Source organism: Elaeis guineensis, chromosome 10 (assembly GCF_000442705.2).
Source record: "Elaeis guineensis isolate ETL-2024a chromosome 10, EG11, whole genome shotgun sequence".
Taxonomy (NCBI): domain Eukaryota; kingdom Viridiplantae; phylum Streptophyta; class Magnoliopsida; order Arecales; family Arecaceae; genus Elaeis; species Elaeis guineensis.
The window spans coordinates 40899010-40924797 of record NC_026002.2 but is presented as its reverse complement, the minus strand read 5'-3'; the positions used below and the strand labels follow the sequence as shown (position 1 = coordinate 40924797).

Genomic DNA, 25788 nt, shown 5'->3' with positions numbered 1-25788 from the left:
GCTAAAGAGCCAAGGTCTCACCAGAAGTCCAAGCATATCGAGCGGCGATTCCATCTGATCCGTGATTACCTTGAAAAAGTTTATATCGAGGTTAAGAGAGTCGACTCCACAGATAATGTGGCAGACCTGCTGACAAAGCCATTAGGCCAGCAGAAGATCGAAGCCCACTTTGAGAAGATGGGACTTAGATATGTAGCCAATTGGCATTAGGTCAAGTGGGAGTTTGTTAGATGTGTGCCTAGATGTCAGATTGGCTAACACATTTCTGTACAAATGTAAGGATAAATTTATAATTTTGACTATAAATAAATAAAAGGGTTCTTCTACTATCACATTGTGTACATTATGTCTGTGATACATCCTTTGAGTTAGTAGGAATGCTAATTCATATTTTCAAGAGTTAAAAATTTAAGGCATGAATTTACATAACTAACTCATAAACAACTACTGACCATAGGATCATCACGAGGATGGTGATCGATCTGCAAGGTTGGTGTACAATCGCTTTCTTAGGGTAGATATGTCTTGAGTCTACGGTATGGAGACACCAAAGTGAGAGTACAGGTATTCATTGAGAACGAGAGTACTGAGCGTGACCACCTTGAGCAGTCATAAGGAAATCTACCTTCTCGTCGATGACTAGCTCAATGCTGCAGCTGTGTATCTAGTTCTTCGACCTGAGGTACATCGACAGTTCATCTTGAGTGTGTTATAGTTTGACTACATCATAACTCGGTCTCCTAGCCATTCGGAACCCTGAGGTGTATGTTGGCTGTAGCATATTTATTGTAGGAACCAGATCGCACCAAGAAGGGATCTATCAACCTCGGTAGATGAGAGGAGTAGTCCTATGATGATCGAAAGATCGAGTCCTTAAGCCCATGGCCATTGTAGAGTGAAATAATGGAAAAGAGTTTTTCATTGGAGTTTCACATCGGACTCGAATCAATCGATTGATTCATATGACTGATATTGGGTTTGACGAGTTCACCTTAATCCTAATTCAGTCGGAACTCATGATAGAGGAACTCAATCACACAGGTAGCTGCACCGAGAGGTTCGTCTTCATTTCTGATAGGTTACCATCATATACTGCTAGATGTCACTGGTGAATTTTGAGAGTAATTAGAATGATTTTGATGATCGATCATTCTAATTGTCTGAATCAGAAGAGTTCTGGTCCATCGAAAGGAGTTTCGATAATGTCGATGATGAAATCACGACATATCTCATTACCATACGAAAATGAACCTAACTGAATCACACAAACAAGAGTTAGGGTGTGGATGTCATCAATTGAGCTAGCCCAGTTCGATTGATTTGGATTAGATTCAATTAGATTCAAGAAAATCATGCTAGCACACGATTGAGCCTAACTTTCTCCTCGTGTAATCTTTTCTATCTCGACTGAACCAAATGTGATTTGACTCACCCAAAGAACCTTGAGAAGGTTTCTCTCAGTCTGACTGGAACCAGTCCAGTTTAGAAAGGATTTGTCTTAATTCATGAGATAAATTTAAGACAACACTTGCTAATTCCTGTCACCTACCATTTTCATTTTAGGACATTGGTCAAACGTTGACCCATGGACCTTGGACTGAAGGCCACCGTCCAAGAGGTCATTGGAGATTTTTTATGGAGTGTCCACCTGCTAAATTGGGCCTCAAAGTGGATGCCATATTCAGATTGGGCGTGCGCCCCAAGTGGATAAGGATAGAGTCCCATGAGATGAGGACTCTGATTCCTTGATCAACTTGGACTGTGGGGCGCCAATCTCACTGTGCTTATCCAGTATTGGCACCAACAGTTGGAGGGATTGTGGGGATTCTTATCTGATATGATTAGATGACATTACTCCATCCATCAAAATTTTTTCAGAATTAATTGAAATTTTTTATTTGATCGAATGATGTGGCACTGCATGGCGCAGCAGGGTCTATTTAAACCCCATCTGCGCCTAAGGTTAAGAGACTCTGCTCAATAACCAGCAAAAGCCTGAATCCTCTCCACTTCTCCATGCCCCCTCTACTCCTCTCCCTTCTCTCTTCACGTCCAAGAGGTTGGGCGTCCATCTGGTGCTTATCCAAGGCATGGTGGCTTCCTAATTAGAAGGCTGCAGAGATTTGTCGAGAAGCTGCTCCTCCAGCTTCAGAAGATCTTTTGAAGATCTTCCAGATCTGATTTTTTGAGCAAAGATTCGTGATGAGAAGACAATCCAAATCCTGCTCGAGTGGATACCGGTAGAGGCCAGATGACTGCGTGGCTATTTTAGATACTCGGGCATTGCTACGATCATCTACAGGGTAATCTAGTTACCCTAGAGGTATTTCTCAATTCCTCATGATTTTAGATTTAATATCAGATAATAAAAATTAGATCTAATAGTTCTTAGATCTGAAATATCGTAGGATAATTTTTTTTTTGAAATATTCTCTCCCAGATCTCATTAGATCTGGAAGATCCTACAAGAAAAAAGTCGATTTTTCCTTCGAAAAGAAGATGAATTCTTCTTTCGTGCAAAAGATGCAATCTGTGTCCGATGGATGCACCTAGATCCGGCTTATTTTGGCCAATCCATTGCCTAATTTCAAAAACAAGGCCTTGAATGTAAATCCATGTAGAGTTGCCTGTGATGGTGCTCGATCTACAAACTTTGTTGACCTTGTAAAACCATTCTCTTCTGTTCATGTCCCGGGGAAATTAATATTTAGGTATTGGAGGATGGATATCCGGCTTTTGAGTGTTTGGGAATACCATGCGAAACTCTTAGATAGTGTTTGGTTGCCCTTATTCTAGATGGAATAAGGGCTTACTCCATCTGATTCCCTCAAACATCTTCTAAAGTAGTGGTGGATCCCACAGAAATATCAATTTCGATCAACCTACATTAATTATGTATTAATTATACCTTATTTCCATCTATCTTGAATAAGCTATTCCATGTTGGAACATGGAATAGCCTATTCTAGGTCTTTAATGAGAATTAATTGCATCTTATTATAGGTTAGAAAATAACATTGCATTAATTGCACCTTATTCCCCATAGAATAGCAAATTTCCAACCAAACAAAAATCTGAAATAAGCATGGTGAATAGCTATTCTCTAAAAATTTGTATTCTTATTCTAGGAATACCAAAAAGGCTACCAAACACTACCTTATAGTTCTCAAAGCAAGCGCAAATGGGTTAGTTCCAAAAACAATTCATACACAATGGACCAATTTCAACCTAGTCCGGCTGTTGGTAAATATTTTTAAAGTATTGTGCAATTCTGAACCTAGCTGAAATAGAGTTTTAGAGCCTCTCGGTCTCTTATTTTCTTTTCTTTCCTTTTCTTCTGTGACTAGAAGATGGAGAATTTCAATCAAAATTCATTGAAACCATGAATTATGGTATTTGAGCTTAGATCAATGATATCCAACCTCCACTAAGTTTACCAGCTGAACCAGTTGCATGTAAATCATATATTATTCAGTCAAAAATGGGTCTAATTAATCAACATATGATGATAGATGAGGGGACTTAAAGTTAGGACCCGTCCGTTCCATTTGATCATCCATTGCTAACTGGTCGGATATTCCTCAATGAATGATGGTGGGTGATTGAACTGTAGATTCGAACAGAGACACAGGTATCCGAAGACAATCCGGGGGCTGAAGGGTCGGCCGGTGGTTTTCAGAACTTGGATACGTTTCTATTGGAACTCTGCCTTCACCGACGTGGAAGGATGGAACCGTTACATGTGGTTCACATGCTGGCTCTAAATTATCATGATAAGAACATGTCCAACCTCATGACCCTATTATTATTATTATTATTATTATTATTATTATTATTATTATTATTATTATTATTATGATAAAATCAATAAGTTTGAATTGTTTAACTAAAACAATGTCCCGTTGGAATGTGGTATGACTTTTAATATGTTTAGGAGCACCTTTGGTTCGTGCCCCATATCAAAATCAGAATCGGTACGGTAGCAATAAAAATTGAAACAGCCATATCTTCTAATATATTTAATTTATGATCAAAATTAAAATGGAGTTCAAATGTCCGGGGAGAATGAAAATTAGAATCGCGAGATGCTGATTTAAAACCTGTAGTAAATTCTGGTTGGGTTTTTGCAGGATTAGGTGTATGTGATATATTTAAAAATATTTTAAGATCCCGAAGGAATATTTGGTTGGAAAAAATTAGAGATTGGAATATGAGTGAATAACTCCTGTTCTAACCATTTAGTTAGAAGGAATACCATTCTGATTCAGATTATGGGACGAAATAAAAATGATCTAATCTACCTAAAACTCAATCCTTACTCTCTCTTAACGGTTCAAATTTTTATTTCAATTTCGATTCCGGTTAAAAATTAAATGCTGTGAAAGATTTGACCATCCTGATTCCAATTCTAATTCGTTCCGATTCCGGTTACAAAATAAATATTTTTTAAATATTTTCGATGATTTTTTTTGATAAAATTTAGGAAGTGTTTGATTTGCAACTAAAATCGAAATCGGAACAGATTGAAATCAGATCGAAATGATCAAATTCTTCGAAGCATTTGATTCTTAACTGGAATCAAAATAAAAATTTAAATATTTAGAGAAGAATAAAAATTAAATTTTAGATAGATTGATCATTCCTTTTTTATCCCGAAATCAAAATGAAGGTTCTTCCAACCAAATGAATAGAGTGAGATTCATCCATCTCCGTTCCAATTTTAGATCACAACTCCTTCCAACCACACCCGATTATGCTTCTAAACGTTAGCTTGACCATCCGATGAAGAGGCGACAACGGCAGGAGGCCCTGTCTGTGCTGGAATAGCAAATCGTTGGTTCGCATGTCCAATACTAACTTGGAAGTGATGATGCCATGGGAATCTCTTAGATTGGGTGGTTGGACTATGAAGACAAGCAAAGATTGCTTTGTTTCAACTTTCTTAAGGTGATCGGAATCCCTTGGACAAGCAAGATGAGATCATTGCCTTGGATTGGTGCGATCATTAAAGCACCACGCTAGACTGCAGGATGGTTTGTAAAGTGTAAACTAGCAATCGGAAAGCGCATTCGATGACAAAAAATATATATATTTATATAAATTCTAAAGAAAATAGTAAAGTTTTTCTTGCTTTTTCCCCCATATATTATGGTATTTGAAAAAGTTTAATTAAAACTAATCTACATCTTGCCGAGAGAGAGAAGATGTAGGAAAGCTTCTCTTAAAAAAATAGCAAATAGAGACACAAAATGCATGTTTGGCAAAAATAATGAAAACGAAACTAACATAATAAATTAAACATAACATTATATTTTGCATTTTTAGTTAAAACAAATGTAAAAAAAAGATAAACTAAAACTATACTAAATCAAATACAGTAATAAGACTAATATAACAATATCCCTTCGTACATGATCTTTCAATTCTATCAATAAATAACTATCTTGTTATATCTTCCTTTTCATAAAAAAATAATATAAATATAAAATCTACTTATAATATATAATAAAAATAACAAATAATTGGAAAAATGAAACAAATAATTCTAAGAAAATAATCTAAATCAAAATAAAAAATGAAGGTGACTCAGAAAGTTAGTCTAGAGAAATATAGCATTATACGGTAGAACTAAAAAGAAAAAGATAACTTGCCTAATAAAACTAAATTAAAAACCCAAAATATCGTCAATATTTGAAAGAAAATATAGAACAAAATAATTAAATGCAAATAAAATTAAACCAAAATTATTGAACAAGAATTAAAATAATGATGAACTAAAAATTATAAAAATAAGTTCAATACAACTAAAAATAAATAGTAATATTAAAATATTAAACTAATATATTTAAAGTGTACATAGATAATTGGAGACAAAATAATTCTATTCTATTAGCTTCCACCTGGTGCCTTATGTTATAGGCTGATAGTTATTTCTAACAATTAAATAGTTTTTTGTCTTAATAACTCACTCCTTCATGGTTGCCTAAGTTATTTGCATAAATAATTCTTAATTATCTTAATAACTTTTCTTAGACGGGACTTCTTTTATAATGAGTGACAAGTGGCTGGCCAACCATGATCTCTTAAGTATCAAGTTAAATCTTCATGAATATAATATTATCAATTTCTTTACTATAATTGGTTGATGATTAATTACTTTTTTTAATATAAACAATGACATAGAAAATCTCAATGATCTCATTCTTGGTTACTAAGACAAAACATGAATCTCTACTCGTTGAGTATTAATTTTTATGGTTAATCATCACTATTTTAAAGATGATTATAGTCTCTATTTTTTCCTTTGTTGGAGTATGGATTTATCGAAGAAAACAGGGATGAGACTAGATGATTCATCATAAGTATTTTAGTAATATATATGTCATGTCAACAAAAAAAATATTTTTTTAAACTAACATTTTAAAATTTGTTGCATTGTAACACTGAGATTCGTACTTGCAATACTTGCAAAGAAGCATGCCTCTCATATTTTGTTGCACTTAGATCATGTATCATGAGTTACAATATTTTATTTTATTTATTTATTTATTTTACTTCAACACATGAAGAGAAAGAATAGACCCCATGTCTTCCATTTGTCATTTTTCATAAATTTCAGGGACTCTCCTGTAATTCCATGCCCATCTCTTTTCTTTAATTCGTTATGAGGTTGGTTGGATGTCTCCAACCGCCTTTCCGCTGGAAGGTGAGACCGGGAAGCCGCGAAAAAGATCAAACCATGGAGCCTCACGTCTCCCCAGCCGACGACCCCTTCCCCGCTCGTTCATCCTCAGCCGTCCATCTCTCCTTCCAACGGCTTGCATCTCCTCACTCCCTTTCCTTCCCCTTTCTCGTGACGCGGTCGAGTCATTGTCACTCAAAAAAAATCGTAAAAGCCGGCGATTCCTCCAAGTTCCAACCTTTGCTTTCTCTTCCAGCTCACACCTCATACAACGCCGAATCGCCGGCATAAATGCTATCCCTTCCCCTTCCCCAGTGAGAAAAAATTTAAAAAAAAAAAAAAGAGAGAAAAAACCTCTGGTGATCTTTTGGCTTAGTCCTGCGCGTCTTCCATGGCGATCTCTTCCTCCCCTCTTCCTCGCCCATCTTCTCCCCCTCCTCTCCCAGACCCCTGCGATCCCGACCTCGTCCGATCCCTTCTTCGGCTCTCGAGAGAGATTTCCCGCTTCGAGCCTCCCAAATCCCTCCAAAATCGAAACTTCTCTTCAATTGCCCGCAAATCGAAGCTCCTGGCACTGTTCTTCGAGGAGCTCCTCCGCGATTCCACCCCCGATCTCCCCCGATACGCCTCCCTCTGTCTCAAAGAGATCCTTCTCGTTCTCCAGCGTTTCAAGGCCTTGCTCGGTGATTGCTCCACCCGGAGCCGAATGCGGCTCCTCCTCCAGGCCGACACCGTCGCCAACGAGTTCCACGAGCTCACCCTCGAGCTCTCCATTCTGCTGGACATTCTCCCTCTAGCTGAACTGGATGTGGGGGAGGATGTGAGGGATCTCGTGGATATGGTCCGCCGCCAGTGCCGGCGGTCGACGGCTGCGGTGGATCCGGCGGAGGCGACGCTCCGGGGCGAGATATTTGACATCATCCGCGAGATCGAGAGGGAGATCGTGCCCGATCGGTCCAAGCTGGAGGCGGTGTTCGAGAAATTGGGGCTGGACGACTCCCGGAGCTGCCGCAACGAGATCGAGTCGCTGGAGCGCGAGATCGGCGACCGGGTTGCCGAGAAATGGACGGCGGCGATGATCGCCCTCGTCGGCCTTGTCCGCTACGCCAAATGCGTCCTCTACGGCGCCTCCACGCCGAAGGCGGAGTCCGCCGGAAAATTTAGCTTCTCCGCGACTGATCTCGCAGTCCCCGCGGACTTCCGGTGCCCGATCTCGCTCGAGCTGATGCGGGATCCCGTCGTGGTGGCGAGCGGGCAGACGTACGATCGGGAGTCCATCAGCCGGTGGATCGCCTCCGGGCATGCCACGTGTCCCAATACCGGCCAGGCCCTCACCCACACCAACCTGATCCCCAACAAAGCCCTCAAGAATTTGATCTTCCAGTGGTGCCGCGAGCAGCACGTGCCGTTCGTCGGCGTGGATCCCGGGAACGGTGGAAGGGCCACCGCCGTCAGCGCCAACAAGGCCGCCCTCGAGGCGGCGAGGATGACGGCGTCGTTCCTCGTCCAAAAGCTAGCCGCCTCGTCGTCGACGGAGGCCGCAAACCGTGTCGTCCACGAGCTCCGCCAGCTCGCCAAATCCGGATCCGATAACCGCGCCTTCGTCGCGGAAGCCGGCGCCATTCCGTTACTCCTGCCGCTTCTCCGTTCGGATGACCCTGGCCTCCAAGTTAACGCCGTTACGGCTTTGCTCAACCTTTCCATCCTCGAAGCCAACAAGAGGCGGATTATGCGTGCGGACGGCGGCGTTGACGGCATCGTTGACGTGATGGCGAGCGGTGCCACGTGGCGCGCAAAGGAGAACGCGGCCGCGACGATCCTGAGCCTCTCCTCCATCCACGTCTACCGCAGGCGATTGGGCCGAAATCGTTGTGTCATTGACCGATTGGTCAATCTCGTAAAAGTAGGGCCCACCAGCACGAAGAAAGATGCGCTGGCGGCAATTTTAAGCCTGGCTGGCGATCGGGAGAACAACGCACGGTTGGTGGAGGGCGGCGTGGTGGAGATGGCGCTCGGAGCGGCGGAGGTGGCGGAGGAGGCGGTGGCTGTGCTCGCTGCGGTGGCGAAGAGGGGTGGCGCGGAGGCGGTGGGGAAGGCGGAAGGGTCCACCGCGAAGTTGGTTCAGGTTTTGAGGCGCGGGTCGGACTGGGCGAGGGAGAGCGCAGCGGCGGCGCTGGTCCTGGTCTGCCGGCGGGCTGGTGTCTCCGCGGTGGCGGAGCTGGCGGCGACCCCGGGAATCGAGTGGGTAATATGGGAGCTGATGGGATCCGGGACCGAGAGGGCAAAGCGGAAGGCCGCCGCCCTGTGCCGGATCTGCCGGCGGTGGACCGCGGCGGTGGAGACCGACCGGACGGCTGCATTTTCCGCGGTGACCATCACGGCTTCCACAACCGCGGTGGCGCAGGCTTGAAGCCTTGATCATCCTCATGTACAGCATTAAATTACGTGCTCTCTTAGCGGGCGTTTGTGATTGGCTCGTTATTCTGAATATCGGAGGTTTTTTTATTTTTTTATTTTTTTAATACGATTGGATTGAGATTGATTTACTAGGGAATAAGAAATGAAATAAAGAAAATAAAAAATTATTATTATTATTATTATTATTATTATTATTATTATTATTATTATTATTATTATTATTATATTATTATTATTATTATTATTATTATTATTATTATTATTATTATTATTATTATTATTATTATTATTATTATTATTATTATTATTATTATTATATTATTATTATTATTATTATTATTATTATTATTTATTATTATTATTATTATTATTATTATTATTATTATTATTATTATTATTATTATTATTATTATTATTATTATTATTATTATTATTATTATTATTATTATTATTATTATTATTATTATTATTATTATTATTATTATTATTATTATTATTATTATTATTATTATTATTATTATTATTATTATTATTATTATTATTATTATTATTATTATTATTATTATTATTATTATTATTATTATTATTATTATTTATTATTATTATTATTATTATTATTATTATTATTATTATTATTATTATTATTATTATTATTATTATTATTATTATTATTATTATATTATTATTATTATTATTATTATTATTATTATTATTATTATTATTATTATTATTATTATTATTATTATTATTATATTATTATTATTATTATTATTATTATTATTATTATTATTATTATTATTATATTATTATTATTATTATTATTATTATTATTATTATTATTATTATTATTATTATTATTATTATTATTATTATTATTATTATTATTATTATTATTATTATTATTATTATTATTATTATATTATTATTATTATTATTATTATTATTATTATTATTATTATTATTATTATTATTATTTATTATTATTATTATTATTATTATTATTATTATTATTATTATTATTATTATTATTATTATTATTATTATTATTATTATTATTTATTATTATTATTATTATTATTATTATTATTTTATTATTATTATTATTATTATTATTATTATTATTATTATTATTATTATTATTATTATTATTATTATTTATTATTATTATTATTATTATTATTATTATTATTATTATTATTATTATACTATTACCAAATCATGTTCCAAACTTAGATCCATAAGATCAAATCAAGTTCCAAATTTGGATCCATTCTATATTTTAGGATATTTACTGGTTTCTGATCCGGTCTAATTGTTATATAAATCTAGTTTAGATTTTCTAATCTATTATATGAACCCGATGTACCCGTTAGCCTAAGATTTGTTGGGAGTGGGTGGTCTAGATAGTTGAGTGGCATTTTTGGGTGGGAAGTTTGACCTTTATATTGTAAATTGATACCATGACTGATTTGGCATTTTATTCATGCTTTGTTTTAATTTATTGGATATATTTGAATATAATTATTCATATGATCCAGCAGGGATGTTAAACTTTTGAAATTCTTTTCAATTGTTTTTTGAGTTGAAAAAGATTATCAGGCCAAATGTGTCATAAAGTGATATATTCAAAGATATTTTCATATTTTATGATTGAGTAAGAAATTTTTTTTATCCAAATTTAACTCTTTTATTTTTAAACTCTATATATATATATATATATATATATATATATATATATATATATATAGATCTGGCCCAAAAGCAACCGGAACCCAATGTTTCCAATGTTTTCAAATTGGGATCGAGTAATATATGGACCTAATCTGGTCCACATATGTCAAAAATTTTAGCTATGAGTTTGGTTCGACTTGATCTGATTTTTTTATTAGGTTGGATCTGAATCCAATTGTAGGACCAAACAAAAATCTAGTTGGATAAAGGTTACTCATGATCTAGTCCGATTCAATTCATTTGCACATCTAATTACACATAACAATAATGAAGATGATTGTTCTTTTTAGCAAGCCACAGCCTCAGCAAGGTATACTATTTTTCATTAATGAATCCTAAACATTGACCTGGTTATTCTAAAACCATACCAAAATTATGGGTGTTGAGACCAAGTCTAAAGTTTGAACTGAAACTACTGCGGTGCAATATATTTATGCATACCTAAAAAAAAAAAAAAACAATTCAAACATGGTATGGAATAGCCACCTTAGGTATCTATGATTAAAGAAAACTATGTTTTTTACTTGAAGAGAACACATAATTTTTCTCCTTTTAGTCCATCCTATTTTATTTTATTTCTATGAGGTACCTAACTCTTGTTTTGATATTTTTAGACCTTAGCATGTTTGATTCATTTCTTGTAGGGTTCTTTTGATTTGACTTATTTTAGCCTAGCAAGTAAGTTGCATATGTAAATCATGTGCAAGTCTATCATGAGGCACTTGTTAGGTGATACTAATATTAATGGCATGATTTAAATCCTACTTGCATTTTATATTATTATTAATAATATAAAATATATATTAATTAAATTAGCATATTAATTATAGTTATTTATTAATTAATTGCAAGCTATCCGCATAGATACTAATATTAATGCTAGAATTTAAATTCTTCTCACATTCCACATAAGATAAAAGCTATGTATTAATTAAATCAATACTAAAAATATAAAAACAAATAATTTCATGATATAAAATAGTAATTTTTTATTTATTATAAAAATATTATAACAATTATAAAAAATAAAATGTATGCAACATTCACAATTTATTTAACATAGTAATAGTTATATTTGACAAAAAAAAATACAAAATAAATACATTTTTAAATGTTTTTTTACAAAGATATATTTAATATCATATATAAAAATTATATCCTCATAATTGAGTCCCAATTCAAACTCAAGTCAATTGACACATTTATAATCTTGAAATTTAATATATCATCTATACTCTAGTATGCACATATGTAATTTACTCAATGGCTTCAAGTAACAACTATTACAATATTGTAATGATACCCTGATAATTTTATCAAATCATCTAACATTTTAAATATATTTTATTATACTGCTATATCATATTTAAAGAATAATATGAAAACAAATAAAAAAATCATGCCACACGATGTATGCTAGTATAATTACTATAATTGGTAACTCGGATTAGTCTAGTATGCCCACTTACAGGATGATTGATACTATTCGTTGATCTATGCACAGCCAAGGTGGCAAGAGAGAATCGGCTGCATTCGCGTTTGGCCGTCCATTATTGGAGGCTTTCATGGATGACTGAATGGTAGATACTCAGACCAACGAAGAAAGAATCAAAGAAGGGAAGCCTAATTATCCTCTAAGTACGCGTTTACCCGAAAATCCAAAGCTCCCTTCTTTACATCAAAACATTGGAAATAAACAATAGTTTTGTTGCCGAAAATCATACCATCTCACGTTACTTCTTGTGCTGCCTGTTCACGGCGATGGAGCAAGCTAACGATTTTTAATCCGGTGGTCAACGCGGACATGAAAGTTAAGACTACACCTTGGAAACAGCCAGCTACGATCATCCTTTGAAACTCCCACAAGCAAACACCACAGTTTGGGCTCATTAGGATACGGACATACGGTGCTATACTGACCATGAGGGAAGGCATGATTACAAGCGATGTGCATCGCAGGGCGAGATGGATGGAGGAGAGAGAGAGAGAGAGAGGGAGGGAGTGGGCTGAGAAAGTGAATCAAGATTCAGTGTATCATTATGTACCATCTAAGATCTGATATTAAGATGGTAAATCATGACAAGAGTGGTTTCAAGAATAAGAAAGTGAGCCGATAGTAGCATAAAATAAAGTATGGGTTACAATGCTCACTCATGATGAAAATATGCTTCAAAAAGAAATAATGCTACGGAGAGAGAAGATCATTCATCGAAAAAATAATTAAAAAAAATTATAATAACTATTTGATATTATTTTTTATATTTTTTTAAATATTAATAGTATATAAAATTATAGATTATATTTTAGTATGCATATACTATTGAGATTTTATTACGATAAATATATTTAATAAATATAATTTTAATTGTTATACATTATCATGATTTATTGATATTTAATAAATATAAATTATTGAGCAAAATATTAAAATGGGATGCATAATGATTATATTTTGATAATATAAGTTAAAATATAAAAATAGAACATAACAACATGTAAATTGTTGTTTAAAATAGGATAAGTAACGGTAGAAATTTATTGCCTACATAAAAAAAATTGTTGTCCCAAAGTCTAACAAAATTGTTGCCTATAATTAAAAATTTATTGTACAAAAAATCTTCAAAATCGTTGCTTAAACATAAAAAATTGTTATAAAAAAAATAATATAATCATTATCTATAATCAAAAAATATTGTTACTCAAGATTTCTCGAAAATCATTGGTTAAACATAAAAAATCGTTATCTAAAATGAAAAAAAGTATTGTAATAATTTTTAAAAAACTGCTGTCTAAATACGGATAATGTTGTCGAATATACAAAAATTGTTATCAAATTCTTTCGAAAACTATTGTCTAGATAATTATAACTGTTGCAAAAATTTATAATAAATTATTATATAAAATAAATAATTATTATTAATTATTTTAAAAAATTATTATCTAAATAAAAATAATCATTGTCAATACTTTCAAAAAAAAAAAAATACTATCTTAGTCAAAATAATTATTATATTTTTTTTATTATAATTGTTATAGATTTTTATTAAAAATTTTTGGATAAGGTTCTACCAAACAATGATGATTTAATCATCGGCTTAAAATCACAACATCGTTGTATTTGATTTAGATAACGGCCGGATAAATAATGTTTGAAAAATCATTGCTAAAACTATTTGGCAACGAATTTGAGGTTTTAAATAAATTTTTTAATTATTATCTCAAATTATTTTTATTATAATGTAATTAGAGTAATTAGTTTCGGAACTGGAGCTCAAAATGTACCATCACCAAGGTTTATTGGATTAGAGGGAGGAGGCTTTTGGGAGACTTCATTTGAACCTGCCACTGCTTCTGACATCGAAGGTTGGATCCACCATAAACAATAATTTAATCACACTCTTCTCTATCAAATAAAAAAATTTCACGGGGTCACGTACTTACATGCTGCGTTGGCCTCCACTTGGATGTGCGGAGGCGAATAAGCTTGGAAAATCTGGCTACATGCATCGATTTTAAACCAGCTACCGGACAGCGGGAAAAGCCAGATTCTTCTTCCACCGAAACCCAACCGTCCCCAGAATCCACTTTTCGAGGAGCGCAGAGTCCAATGACTGAACTCACACGTTCTAAAATAAAAAAATATTATACATAACTATAAAATTCTTTTTTCTCCCAACTATTGAATCTCCGTCTCTTTCCTCGGGAAAAGAAAGAACCCAAATCTAATCTAAAATACATGTTCCCAAAATTAGGGTTTCTACATCATTCGGTCGGCCGCTAGTTTTGACGATTTCGATTTGAAAAGTGGAACGGATCTCTCTAGACTTTCCCACGTTTAATTCTTTAACTCAGTGTAGGTAGGATGGATTCGAGAGCCTCTCCCTTTCGAACCTAGATCGGCCTCGGGAAGCTCAATACCCTATTTTCCCCCACTTTTCTGCTTGAAACCCTGGGTGCGGTGCTCGCTCTTCGCAGTGCGGTAGCTGGAAGCTGTAGAGTTCTCTTCTGGAATGATGCGACAAGCTTAGAAAGCTATGGATTTAGAAAGTTCTCATCTTTGAGTGCTACCAGATTCAACTCGGAAGGTAATCGGAGCTAAACCCTAATCTATCTTGCTCCATTCTCTTTGTTGGCTAAAACCCTAAACCCTAATTTCTTTTACTTTCATCTCTGTGCTGGCTGGAACCCTGAACTCTTACCCAGGTTCCTCATATGCCGTTATTTCGCTTTTTTTTTAAAAAAAAAAAAAGGTTTCGATTTTTGTGAGCTAAAACCCTGTGATTGATTCAAAACCCTAACTTTTTTTTTTCCTCTGTATTGTAAAAAATCACTTCCCGGAGTCTTTTTTCTTCTCTCTGCGAACGTCGAAGCCTTTAGATTTTTTTTTTTTTTCCTTCTCTGTTCCCTACGTTCACCTCCTTTTACTTCTTGTCTTTTAGATTTCAGAGCTTCAAAAAATGCTTCTTTGGGGGTTTTTGGATAGTGATCTTTCCAGCTCGAGGCAATGAAAATGCTTAAAATCATCACTTTCTATCTTTTTCTGGAGCTATAAAACAGAGTGTTCTTTTTACAAGCACTCTTCTAAATCACAGGAGTGATGGACTCCGCTCCACCAAGAACTACAAAGAACTCTTCCAACATCCCTGGCGTCTTTCTACACATCTCCAAGCTATGCAAGCTGAAATCTGTTGGTGTATGTGAGAACCCAAAACCCACCAATGATTCCTCCTTCCACAGCTCCAATGCTGGAGAGGCCAATTGCTGTGTCGACAATCGAGACTGGAAGATCCACCCCCAACCATTGGAGGAAACACCGATCTCAAGCTCCGGGTGCTTGGAAGAAGCTGTGATCTCAAGGCTATTCAACACCATCTCTGCTCTCAAAACAGCCTATGTCCAGCTCCAGCAAGCCCACATCCCTTATGAGCCTAAGAAGATCCATGTTGCTGATGAGCTTATTGTTTCTGAGCTTGAATCCCTTTCCGAGTTACAACATTTGTATATGAAGAAACACAAATGTGATTCCAAGTTTCAATCTTCTCTATGTTTGAAGATTCGAGAGTTTCGGGAAATGCTGGCAGAATTGGAGACCAAAATCCAGTGCAGAGAGACTGAGATTGCCCGTCTCAGGTCAGAAGTTGAGGAATTGGAACGAAAGAATGTGGAATTGGAGCAGAATATTAAGCAGCAAATGCTGCCTGAAGAGGAATTATTTCCACTTTGGAAAGAATTGACTCCAGCTTTGTTTTCTGAGGTCTTTAAGTTCACATCTAAATCCATCCATGACTTTGCAAAGCCACTCATTAGCTTAATGAAAGCTTCTGGTTGGAATCTAGATGAAGCTGCCAGTTTAATATCTGACTCAGTCATATATGCTGAAAGATCTCACAAGAAATTTGCATTTGAAGCCTATCTTTCTCGGGTAATGCTTGGTGATGCTCAGGATGTATGCTTTAGTTTGGAGAAATTTGATCGTGTTATGAGCTTTCGGGACCCCTTGGATGCTTTGATGGAAGACCCTGATTCTAATTTTGGGAGATTTTGCCGATCGAAGTATGTTATGGTGGTGCCATCGCAGATGGAATTCTCATTCTTCGGTAATTCAGATCAAAGAGCATTCGTGTTGAGCGGTGGGCACCCAAGGACGCCGTTCTATCAAGCATTCACAAGAATGGCAAGATGGATTTGGGCAGTGTTGGTGATGGTGCATTCTTTTATTCCAAGGGCTGAGATGTTTTATGCTAAGAGAGGGGATGACTTCTCCAAGAACTACATGGAGAGTGTGGTGAATCAAGTGCCCACTGAAAAAGGAGAGAAGCTTAAGGTCGGGTTTACTGTGACGCCGGGGTTTAAGATTGGAAGCACCATTATCCAGTGCAGGATTTATCCTTGCAGGATGAAGGCCTCCATCGGGAGTTTTGGTTCTTCATTGTAACTATAGAAGGTAACTTTCTGCTTCAAAAATAGCACTATGACGCTGTTTCTCTTTGTTATAATCTATAGTTCATACAGAAGCAACAGTAAGCTTGCCATTATGTAAAAGAATTTTGAGAGACTTTATGTCTATCTTCCTATCTATGGAAAGGAACAAAAACCGTAAGGTAGAATTACTGCAGCAGTTTTTTGCATTAATGTAAATTTGTAGACGGATGCTTTATGAGATTTTTGGAGATTTTTGGTTTGCTGCTCGGACTTGTCCTAGCATTTTAGTGATTTGGAAATGCTAATAAGTTGTTCTATAAATTTTGAGACAGTATACAACAATTGTGGACACTCTTTATATGTTAGATAAAGCTGATAAAAAGGAACAGATTGTACGGTGTTCTTTTTCTTTTCCCCCCTGATACACTGTATATATGATTTGGAGAAAGAACAGATTATGGTAGTAGGAGAGCTTTATCTCGAGAAAAGCTTGGAGAAGAAGTTCGTTGATTTGGATTTCTCTAAACATGCCACATGGACGTATCTTCCAAGGTTGTCAACTTGTCTTGGCTCTCCCCTGGTGTCCTGTTTGCATACCTTGCAAGTCTTATCCACCCAACCATCCTCCACATATTGCCCATCAACTAGGGTATCAACCAAGCCAAGGATTAGTAAAGATAAGATATCTATCCATAAAAGATGAAAATTATTGCTGATCATTCTATAATGTTGTTGTTGAGCTATTAACCTAGTCCTGAATCATCCATAAGTATTGCAAAGTTTTTCAATTGATCATGACTTTTCCATTATCAGCAAATCAATTATTTTCACTTCTTAACCGGGGGGGAAATCTTTTCCTTTAGTTTCTTTTGTAATTAGTACAGATAATAACAATTTATGATAGTATTGATGTATAATATAAATTCACCAAACTGTTATTCTTCCAATTGATTTCTGTATCAAGAATCATGCAATAATTTTTGCCATCTTAGGGAAACAGGACATGGGAGCCAATAGCAGGGCAGAAGAAATTACCATCAACATAGGATTTGAAAAAATCTTTGTAGGTGCCACCAATCTTCCTCCGGAGTGCGCCATACTGCACAAAAACATCATGACCATCACATTGAAATAATTAAATTCTCGACCCACCAAAGCAGTGATTACTTGTACATAACTACTACCTGTTCCCTGCTCATCTTTCCTCCAGATCTGGTGGCCTCCCTTGCCTCCTCCAGAAGCTGGGCATCCTCAGAGGACCTGACCTGCGAGAAGTCAAGGGCCTCTGTAACACTCCCAAACAAGGACTGCTTGCTCTTCTCGGCCTCTCCTTTCTCCTCACTCGCATCTTTCTTAGCCCAAACCTCCACCAACCTAGAGGCTCTGCTGCTGGGCTTAAGAGCCGAGATGTTTTTGGACCGCCCTATGGATGGAGGGCAGCAGTTTGGCGAGTACGACAGCGGAGGAGCCTTCATCCCGTCTTTCCAAAGCCACAAATAAAGAGAGAACTGCTATCCCAAGATCAGCACTCAAAAAGGCTTCCCATATTTATGAGCCGTGTGACGGGTGGGAGCCACCTGGATGAGAACCACAAGGTGGAAGGGTGTGTGGCTGCCTTGTGCTTGCTTGGAGGGCTGTTGTGGTGCCACCTGGACAATTATGTTGTGTGGTGTGCGAAGGGGGACGTGGCATGGTGTTGAGCCTGTTGAAACTAGAGGAAGGAGTGAGCTCAAGGTTGAACCAAGCAGAAGAAGTATCTGGTTTCGAGTGGACTTTGCGTACCTGGCCATGAAGTCTCCAAGTTATGTTGATAGCAATGATAATCCCTGATTTTTTTGAAGCATGGACCTGAAATTCTTCCACTTGTGGAGAGTAACACCTTGCTCACGCAATGCATGTAACAGGAGAGGGCACTAGGCATCCAAGCTTCTTTGCGCTGGCAGCAAGTCATCCTTAGAAGCTCAAAATTTAGACTTATATGAAGAGGTTGATAGTTCTTCTGTGATTGATAAATAACTAGTTCCAAATAACCAATGAAATAATAATGGACAATTTCCTCAAAATAAAAAAAATTAACAGGCATGACAGTGCTTTGGTAACATAAACTTTCTTTTATCGTACATACTTGTAATATGAGATGGCAAAGTCATCTCATATATTCAAATTTTAGATTTAATGTATTTAGTCTCACATTGGTTATGTACTGAAAAAAATTTGAATACTTGTAGGAAACATGATATCCAAATAATATGTTAGTCTTTTTTTTTATGGGGTTCTATTAAAAATGATATCATATTGGAATAACGGATAATTTCCTCAAAATAAAAAAAATTAACAGGCATGATAGTACTTTAGTAACATAAACTTTGATATGACAGTACTTTGGTAACATAAACTTCTTTTATCATATGTACTTGTAATAATTGATGACAAAATCATCTCATATTTGTATTTAGTCTCACATTGATTGTGTGTTGAAAAAATTTTGAATACTTGTAGAAGAACATGAAATCCAAATAATATGTTAGCATTTTTATTTTTTTTTTAATGAGGTTCTGTTAAAAATGGTATCATAGTGGAACCAATTTATAGTTCATATGGGTTAGGAGATACTACAGTATAGATTTATTTGGGATCGACCATTATATATGGTAAAAAAATTTAAATAATATATTTTGACTAATTTTTTTTGAATGAGATCCCAAGCTGTTATGCCTTGGAAGTTAACAAAGATGTATCTCGCTTGTGCCTTTTTTGATAGCATATAGGCATCTAGGAAGACCTTTGTCCCCTTAAATTTTTGAATATTTATATCCTATGGTTAATTCTCAAATATGAATACATGATCATTAGGAAATCACAATCATGGATCTCTACCAAAAATATGAGCATTAACAATCGACCATCTTGGAGTCACTTCTAATGTTCCTCTTTTATTGTTACTTCTATCAATCAATCATCTTCTCATCTTCCAGTTTACTGATTTAAATAATTATGTTTTTGGCTCCTCGTTTATTTCAGTTCAGCGGTTCACTTCCACTGTGTACTTGCAGGAGTACCAACCAAATTTGTTCGACTCGTGAACTCAAAGTTTACCGGGAAACATGAAAAAGAGGTACCTACCAAGCAATGCAAATCATCAATTGGTGACGGTTGGAAGACCAAAAATCATGGTCTTAAATTTATTTTCCTAAAATATATTGTACCCACAGAGGAAGTAAAATAAATTCAAAGAGTGTATGGTTGGGGGGAGTTGAGATCTTGAATAGAAATGGGAATTGGTGACTCCCATTCTAGCTGTTTGGTTGAGAGAGCCTCATTCCAATTTTGATTATGGAATGGAATGAGAATGTCCAATCCTCTTAAAATCCAATCCCCACTTCTCTTAAAGGATTTAAATTTTTATTCTAATTCTCATTCCAATTTAGATTCCGATCACAAATCAAATGCTTCGAGAAATAAGACTATTCTGATTCCTATTTCAAGCTTGGTACGACATAGAATACTCGGTATATACTACAACAAAAATGATCTATAGTAGCGGTCAAAACCATCGTAAAAAGTATAAAAAATTATTGATAAATTTATACCAATAGTTCGTAATCCGTGACAACAAGTGGCATCGCTAAAAACTATTACCACATATTGTTATGATTTTAGTAAGCATTGGTATAAGTAAATTTATGCTAACATGATTATAACTATCACTATAGATACAATCAAAATCAAAAATTTTTTAAAAATAATTTATATTTTTAATCATATATTTTTTATAAATTAATAATAAATATTTTTATAATCAAATATTATCCTCTTAAAATTATATTTCATTATGGTATTCTGATATTTGATCTATCTTATAATTTTAATTAATCACCTATATATGGACATAAGATCTATTGGATAGTTATCTAGTACTTAGCTATCATGATAATATTAACTTATGATATGAAGTTATAATTTATTATACTTATTCAAAACTTATTCATATTATAAAATATATTTATTTCAAATATATTATGATATTTTAATTTTAATAATTAATTATTTTCACAAAAAATCAATTCCCTTCTTCTTAAAAGAAAATTGAAAAATAAATTACTTTATTTTATTCTTTATAATATTTTAAAAATCTTACTATTTAAAATATAAATAATTTTAACATATTTTTATAATCATAAATATTTTTTCTAATGTTCATTAAAAGAAGATAATTCATAATTCTTCTTATTTATACTATAAGTAAAAAATAATAATATTTAATATATAATATTTTAAAATTTTATATTATATAATTTATATAAGCAATCTTTAAATTTTTCATATATATTTTAATACAAATTAGATTGGATTAGATCTAAATTCTTGGTTAAATTTACTTTCATATAGATTTTTTAGTAATTACATCATAGACCATTACTTAATTGTGATATTGTGCATTTAATATTGATAGCGGATTTTATATCAAGATTTATTTTTATTTAATTATTAAACTATTTTGACTGATATAGTTAAAATCAAATTAATTTTAAAATTATTAAATATATGAAATATTTTTTTTAGAAAGTTTAAATACATATTTAGTGATTAAATATTATTATCACAAAAATCCAAATTAGTTTGTAATGATACTAATTTATTATAAAAATAATTCATAAATATTTAATAATAAAAATTATTAGTTATATAATGATATATAGAGGATAAAATTTATTTCAATGACAAATAATTAATAATGTAATTATAAATATTATCAATTATATTCTATTTAACTATAAAATATTATTCTTATATAATACCATCGTAATATTATAAATTTTAGTAATATCTATAAATAATCATCATAATATTATAAATTTTTCATTATAATTTTTAAAACCATTATAATAGAATACAATTTCTTATGATATTTATAAGATATCATCGCTATATAATATCTTTTAGTAACATTTTTGATAAAATATTATAATATTATGTATCTTTTATGATATTTATTAAAATCATCGCAGGATAGTTTTTATAGTTACATATTTTTTTTGAGCATTACTAAGATATTGTCACTATAAACCATTTTTGTTGCAGTGATAGTTCACGTCCGAACTCGAGTGTGAGCGAAGATTTGATTTCCCAAAGCATTCCGCTCGCTGTAAAAGGTTCTTGGGCTTCGCCCATAATAGCAAGCTTATCTGCTAATGTTACGAGCCTAAACAAACTAATGCAAGGCATAAGCCAGACTAGTTTGAATCTGGTCCAACTTTCATCAACTGAACAGGGGCTGGACTTTGCTGGGGCCCAAGTAAACGCTTGAGAAATGAGAAGGCCAGGCTTGGGATTTAGACCTTGTTCGTGGTCAAAAGTTCGGTCTTGATTTCAGACTCATGCTCAATCCATCCATACCTTAAATTTTGGACATGGGGGCTCAAAGTCCAAGGGCTATAGATCGGTGATACGTTTACCTGACTTACTTGGACCTCTCATTTTCACATAGCCCGCAGAAATCTGACGAGGCCCTTCAACATGGAAATGGGGTAAACTTAGTGAACTGAGATTATTTGACCATCATTCGAAACATTATCTGTGCATCCCATCTCCAGATGCCGGGAAATACAGAGAACTATCAATAATGTTGGGCTCATGCAGGAATATTGGCACATGCATCTCACGCATCCCAAGTGCTGTGCTTCAGCTCTGTTGTTTCTATTTTTGTGTTTGAGCTTTCTACTTTACACGGGTATTATCTTTTGGACATGTTTTGTTCCTTACACTAATACCGTTCACACAAAACAGCCGTTGATGGTAGTTGGCAAGCACACCAGCAAAAAAATGGTGAGGCAAACCCAATTGGGATTCCAGCAGTGATCTACCACAGGACTTGTAGCCGGCTGCTGGCCAACATGTTCCTTTTAGCTGCAGGCTTCTACGCCAGAATGAAAAAAAGAGAGAGATGGAAGCCGCATCAGCAAAACTTCTTCTCAAATGATATCAAGTTCACATATGGAGTCCCAATTATTAGGCCCCGTCGACTGACTGGCTGACCAACCAATAACCTTGAACCGTTCAAATGAAACCTGAAGACAGTTCCGCATTGCGTATTGACTTGGCAACCCGGTGGGGAACGCGTGCCTCGAGAGCCTCTCATTGATTAAAGGCAGGCTCGTTTCATGTGGAAAGTCAAAAGTCGACAAGTCAACTTTCAAAACAGTGCAAGTCTCTTGGATCCAGCAAGACGTGACAAGAGGCTCTTTTGCTTGACCCTTGACGCTTGAATACTAGGCAAAGACTACCCAACGCCACTTGTAGAAAGTACACACTACTGTCACCGTATCCATCCGCAGATGATGATGCTAGAATTGAAACGATCGCGTAAATTCTTCTCATCTACCCATTAAAACTAACCATAACCCCCAGCTGTCTCCATTGTCATTAATAAGCTTTAGTCTATGTGATTGGCACAGCCTGGCAAGAAAGAAGAGGCAGGACCTTTATAAAAGAAAAGATCTTAACTTAAATAAAAAAAATATTAATTTTTAGAAAAAAAATAAAAATTCATATTCTATATTAATTTTTCTTTTCAATAAATTATAAAAATTTTATTTTTATAAAAATACCACTTTCTAACCTATCTTTTTTGAAAATTCCAACTAAATAATAGAGACGATTTTATTTTTTTCATTAACCACATCTTTCCATTCAAATGAGTCGTTGGTCTGTAGAGTATACACGTTTCCGTTTCCGCTATATCAGGCGTGTGCATCGGCTTCATATTTCATTACACGTGTTTTGGCTTTCATGTTTCATTACACGTACGCCGTCGTGCCTTGCCGTGTATATTGCCAAAATGGAAGGACGTAGAAAAGTCACACTACGAACAGTCAACTCCCTCCTTCCATACGTACTTGAACAAGTCAAACATCGCCGGGTTTTCTTCGCTTCTCGCTCCATAAACCCCCCTCCATCCGCTCTACCGCCCCCTCAAACAGACCCTCCTCTTTCAAACCTCTCCACTTTGTCCCTTCTCTCCCTAGTTTTCCACAAAACCTTCTTCTCTTCCCTTCACTTACACAAGCCTAACTACTTAGACGTTCTCCTCAATGTTCATGGCAATCCTCCACCAAATTCACCCTTCACTCCTCTTCTTTCTTCTCCTCCTCCTCATTATTCCCCAATTCTCCACTTCAAGACCTATAAATGGAATTCACTCCACCTGTATACCAGCCACAAATCCAGGAACAAATATCCCCCTGCCGAAAGAAAGCCATCAAATTCCGCCGCATGAGTCCAATCCTCTGAATTTTTCCCCTTGCAGCACGGCGTCGCCAGTGATCGCTAGGAGCTCAGCACCATTAAAAGTGGAGCTCAAGGAGAAGTACAAGCCACTCATGCTCAACCTCCTTCCTAAAGGGAAGATGCCGCCCTCTGGCCCAAGCAAACGTTCCAACGACCACAAAAGCTAGAGGAAGCAAGATTGTAGAACCTTTGATCTATAGCTATGCTGTTAGTAGAAGGGATGTATCTGTGTGTGTGTGTTTCATATCTTTTTTGCCTAGTGTTAGTGTTTTTGGCATATTGATTTTATTTTATGTTCTGAGAGAAAAAAAAAAATCATTCAATATTGACATTTTTTTTTAAAGCTAGCAGTACGTACACTTTTTACGTAATAATAATGATGAAAGCAATTGTTATTTTAATAATATTGTATATACTGAGTACAATTTTCTTTCATATTTGAGCGATTACAACCTTCGGAGAATTAAATATGTGGTTTTTACGAAGTCCAGTAGTTAGGCGATGATGAGAAATATTCTATGAGAAACAATGGAGACGGAAGGACGAATTCACCAACAAAAAGAGCAGGGATAATAGTTCAAGAAACAATAAAAAGAGTAGGGATACCTCTTTACCAAAAAAAAAAAAAAGAAAAAAAAAAAAGAGGCGTAGGGATGATATGAGAACAAGAGTGACATTCCAGGAAAGAGGTTCCCGGACCGCCAAATCTTTGGGCGGCCGCTGACAATAATTTTTTAATTTTTTAAAAAAATTTTGTATACCGCATGTGGTGTAATAAAAATAACGTGAAGTGTAACATCCAATCATCTTAAAATATTTGGTCATCATTTTTCAATACGTAACTAATAATGTATTTAATATCTGTAATTCTATTTTTTCATTTAAAATTTTGAATGACAAAAATATTCCTTCTATTCTAAAAAATTATGATATTATGTGATTATATTATAATATCCTACAGTCAAATTATGATTTTTTACATACAGAAAGTCATATTTTATTTTAGAAATCAAAAAGAGAAAAAAATATTTTCATCATTAAACAAAATTTTAAATGATGAAAATATCCTTCCCTTCGTTATGATATCTTGTGGTCAAATTATGAATAGAAAGAAGGATATTTTTGTCATTCAAAATTTCAAATAAAAAAATAAAACTTTAGACATTAAATATATGTTGGAAAGTGATGGCTACGTAGTCCAATCAGATGGGATGGTATATTTTTTTTACACCACATATGGTGTAACTTTTTCCACGATCCGAGCTTCTAACAATGGGCTCGGGCCCACACGGAGCAGGCCGCATTCGACCTGTGGACCCAAGTAAACGCCTTCAACACGTAACATTTAATTCTGGGCCGGCCTACTGAGACCGGCACCCTAGTTTAAATAGAAGAGGACCATCAATATGACATCTATGGATGGAATGCACCCTAGGAGGTGTCCATGATCTAGCTCGAGTATAGCTCATGCAGTTAGTGTTATAGGCTTCGTAGGCTTGGTCCAAGTCTGAAGCACATGGTGTTATCGGTTCTTATACACACGCATTAAACATTTGCGTGCTAAATTGGATGGCCTTGGCTCCCATTTTTGCTCAAAAAGAGCAGCTATCGAACAGTCATTCTCCAGAGAGTGTTATCCTGTTGATATTCTGTTTATATGATTCTTTTTGATGGAAGGTATTCTGTTTGTATCATGCCAACAAACTATTACCACACCATTCTAATACTGCAGCCCACCCAGAGTGACA

At 35.4% G+C, this 25788-nt stretch overlaps 3 protein-coding genes across 4 annotated transcripts; 2 read left to right on the top strand and 1 right to left on the bottom strand.

The window, feature by feature from the left end:
• The first annotated feature begins 6926 nt into the window (after nucleotides 1-6926).
• Nucleotides 6927-9276, top strand: LOC105052277 (U-box domain-containing protein 16-like). The gene has a single exon (XM_010933042.4). The coding sequence runs from the start codon at nucleotides 7074-7076 to the stop codon at nucleotides 9090-9092; it is 2019 nt and encodes a 672-aa protein (XP_010931344.1). The 5' UTR covers nucleotides 6927-7073; the 3' UTR covers nucleotides 9093-9276.
• A 5140-nt stretch (nucleotides 9277-14416) lies between these two features.
• LOC105052278 (protein GRAVITROPIC IN THE LIGHT 1) lies at nucleotides 14417-17019 on the top strand. 2 transcript variants are annotated; one of them, XM_010933043.3, is made up of 2 exons: nucleotides 14417-14916; nucleotides 15271-17019. In XM_010933043.3, the coding sequence occupies exon 2, from the start codon at nucleotides 15429-15431 to the stop codon at nucleotides 16764-16766; it is 1338 nt and encodes a 445-aa protein (XP_010931345.1). In that variant the 5' UTR covers nucleotides 14417-14916; nucleotides 15271-15428; the 3' UTR covers nucleotides 16767-17019. The 2 variants fall into 2 exon arrangements, with proteins under 2 accessions (XP_010931345.1, XP_010931346.1); XM_010933044.3 differs by having other exon boundaries at nucleotides 14422-14916; nucleotides 15424-17019.
• A 68-nt stretch (nucleotides 17020-17087) lies between these two features.
• Nucleotides 17088-18283, bottom strand: LOC105052279 (uncharacterized). The gene is made up of 3 exons (XM_010933045.3): nucleotides 17938-18283; nucleotides 17789-17852; nucleotides 17088-17397 (listed from the first exon to the last, which is right to left on the bottom strand). Exons 1-3 carry the CDS (start codon nucleotides 18226-18228, stop codon nucleotides 17228-17230), a joined length of 525 nt encoding a protein of 174 aa, XP_010931347.1. The 5' UTR covers nucleotides 18229-18283; the 3' UTR covers nucleotides 17088-17227.
• Nucleotides 18284-25788: the final 7505 nt, after the last annotated feature.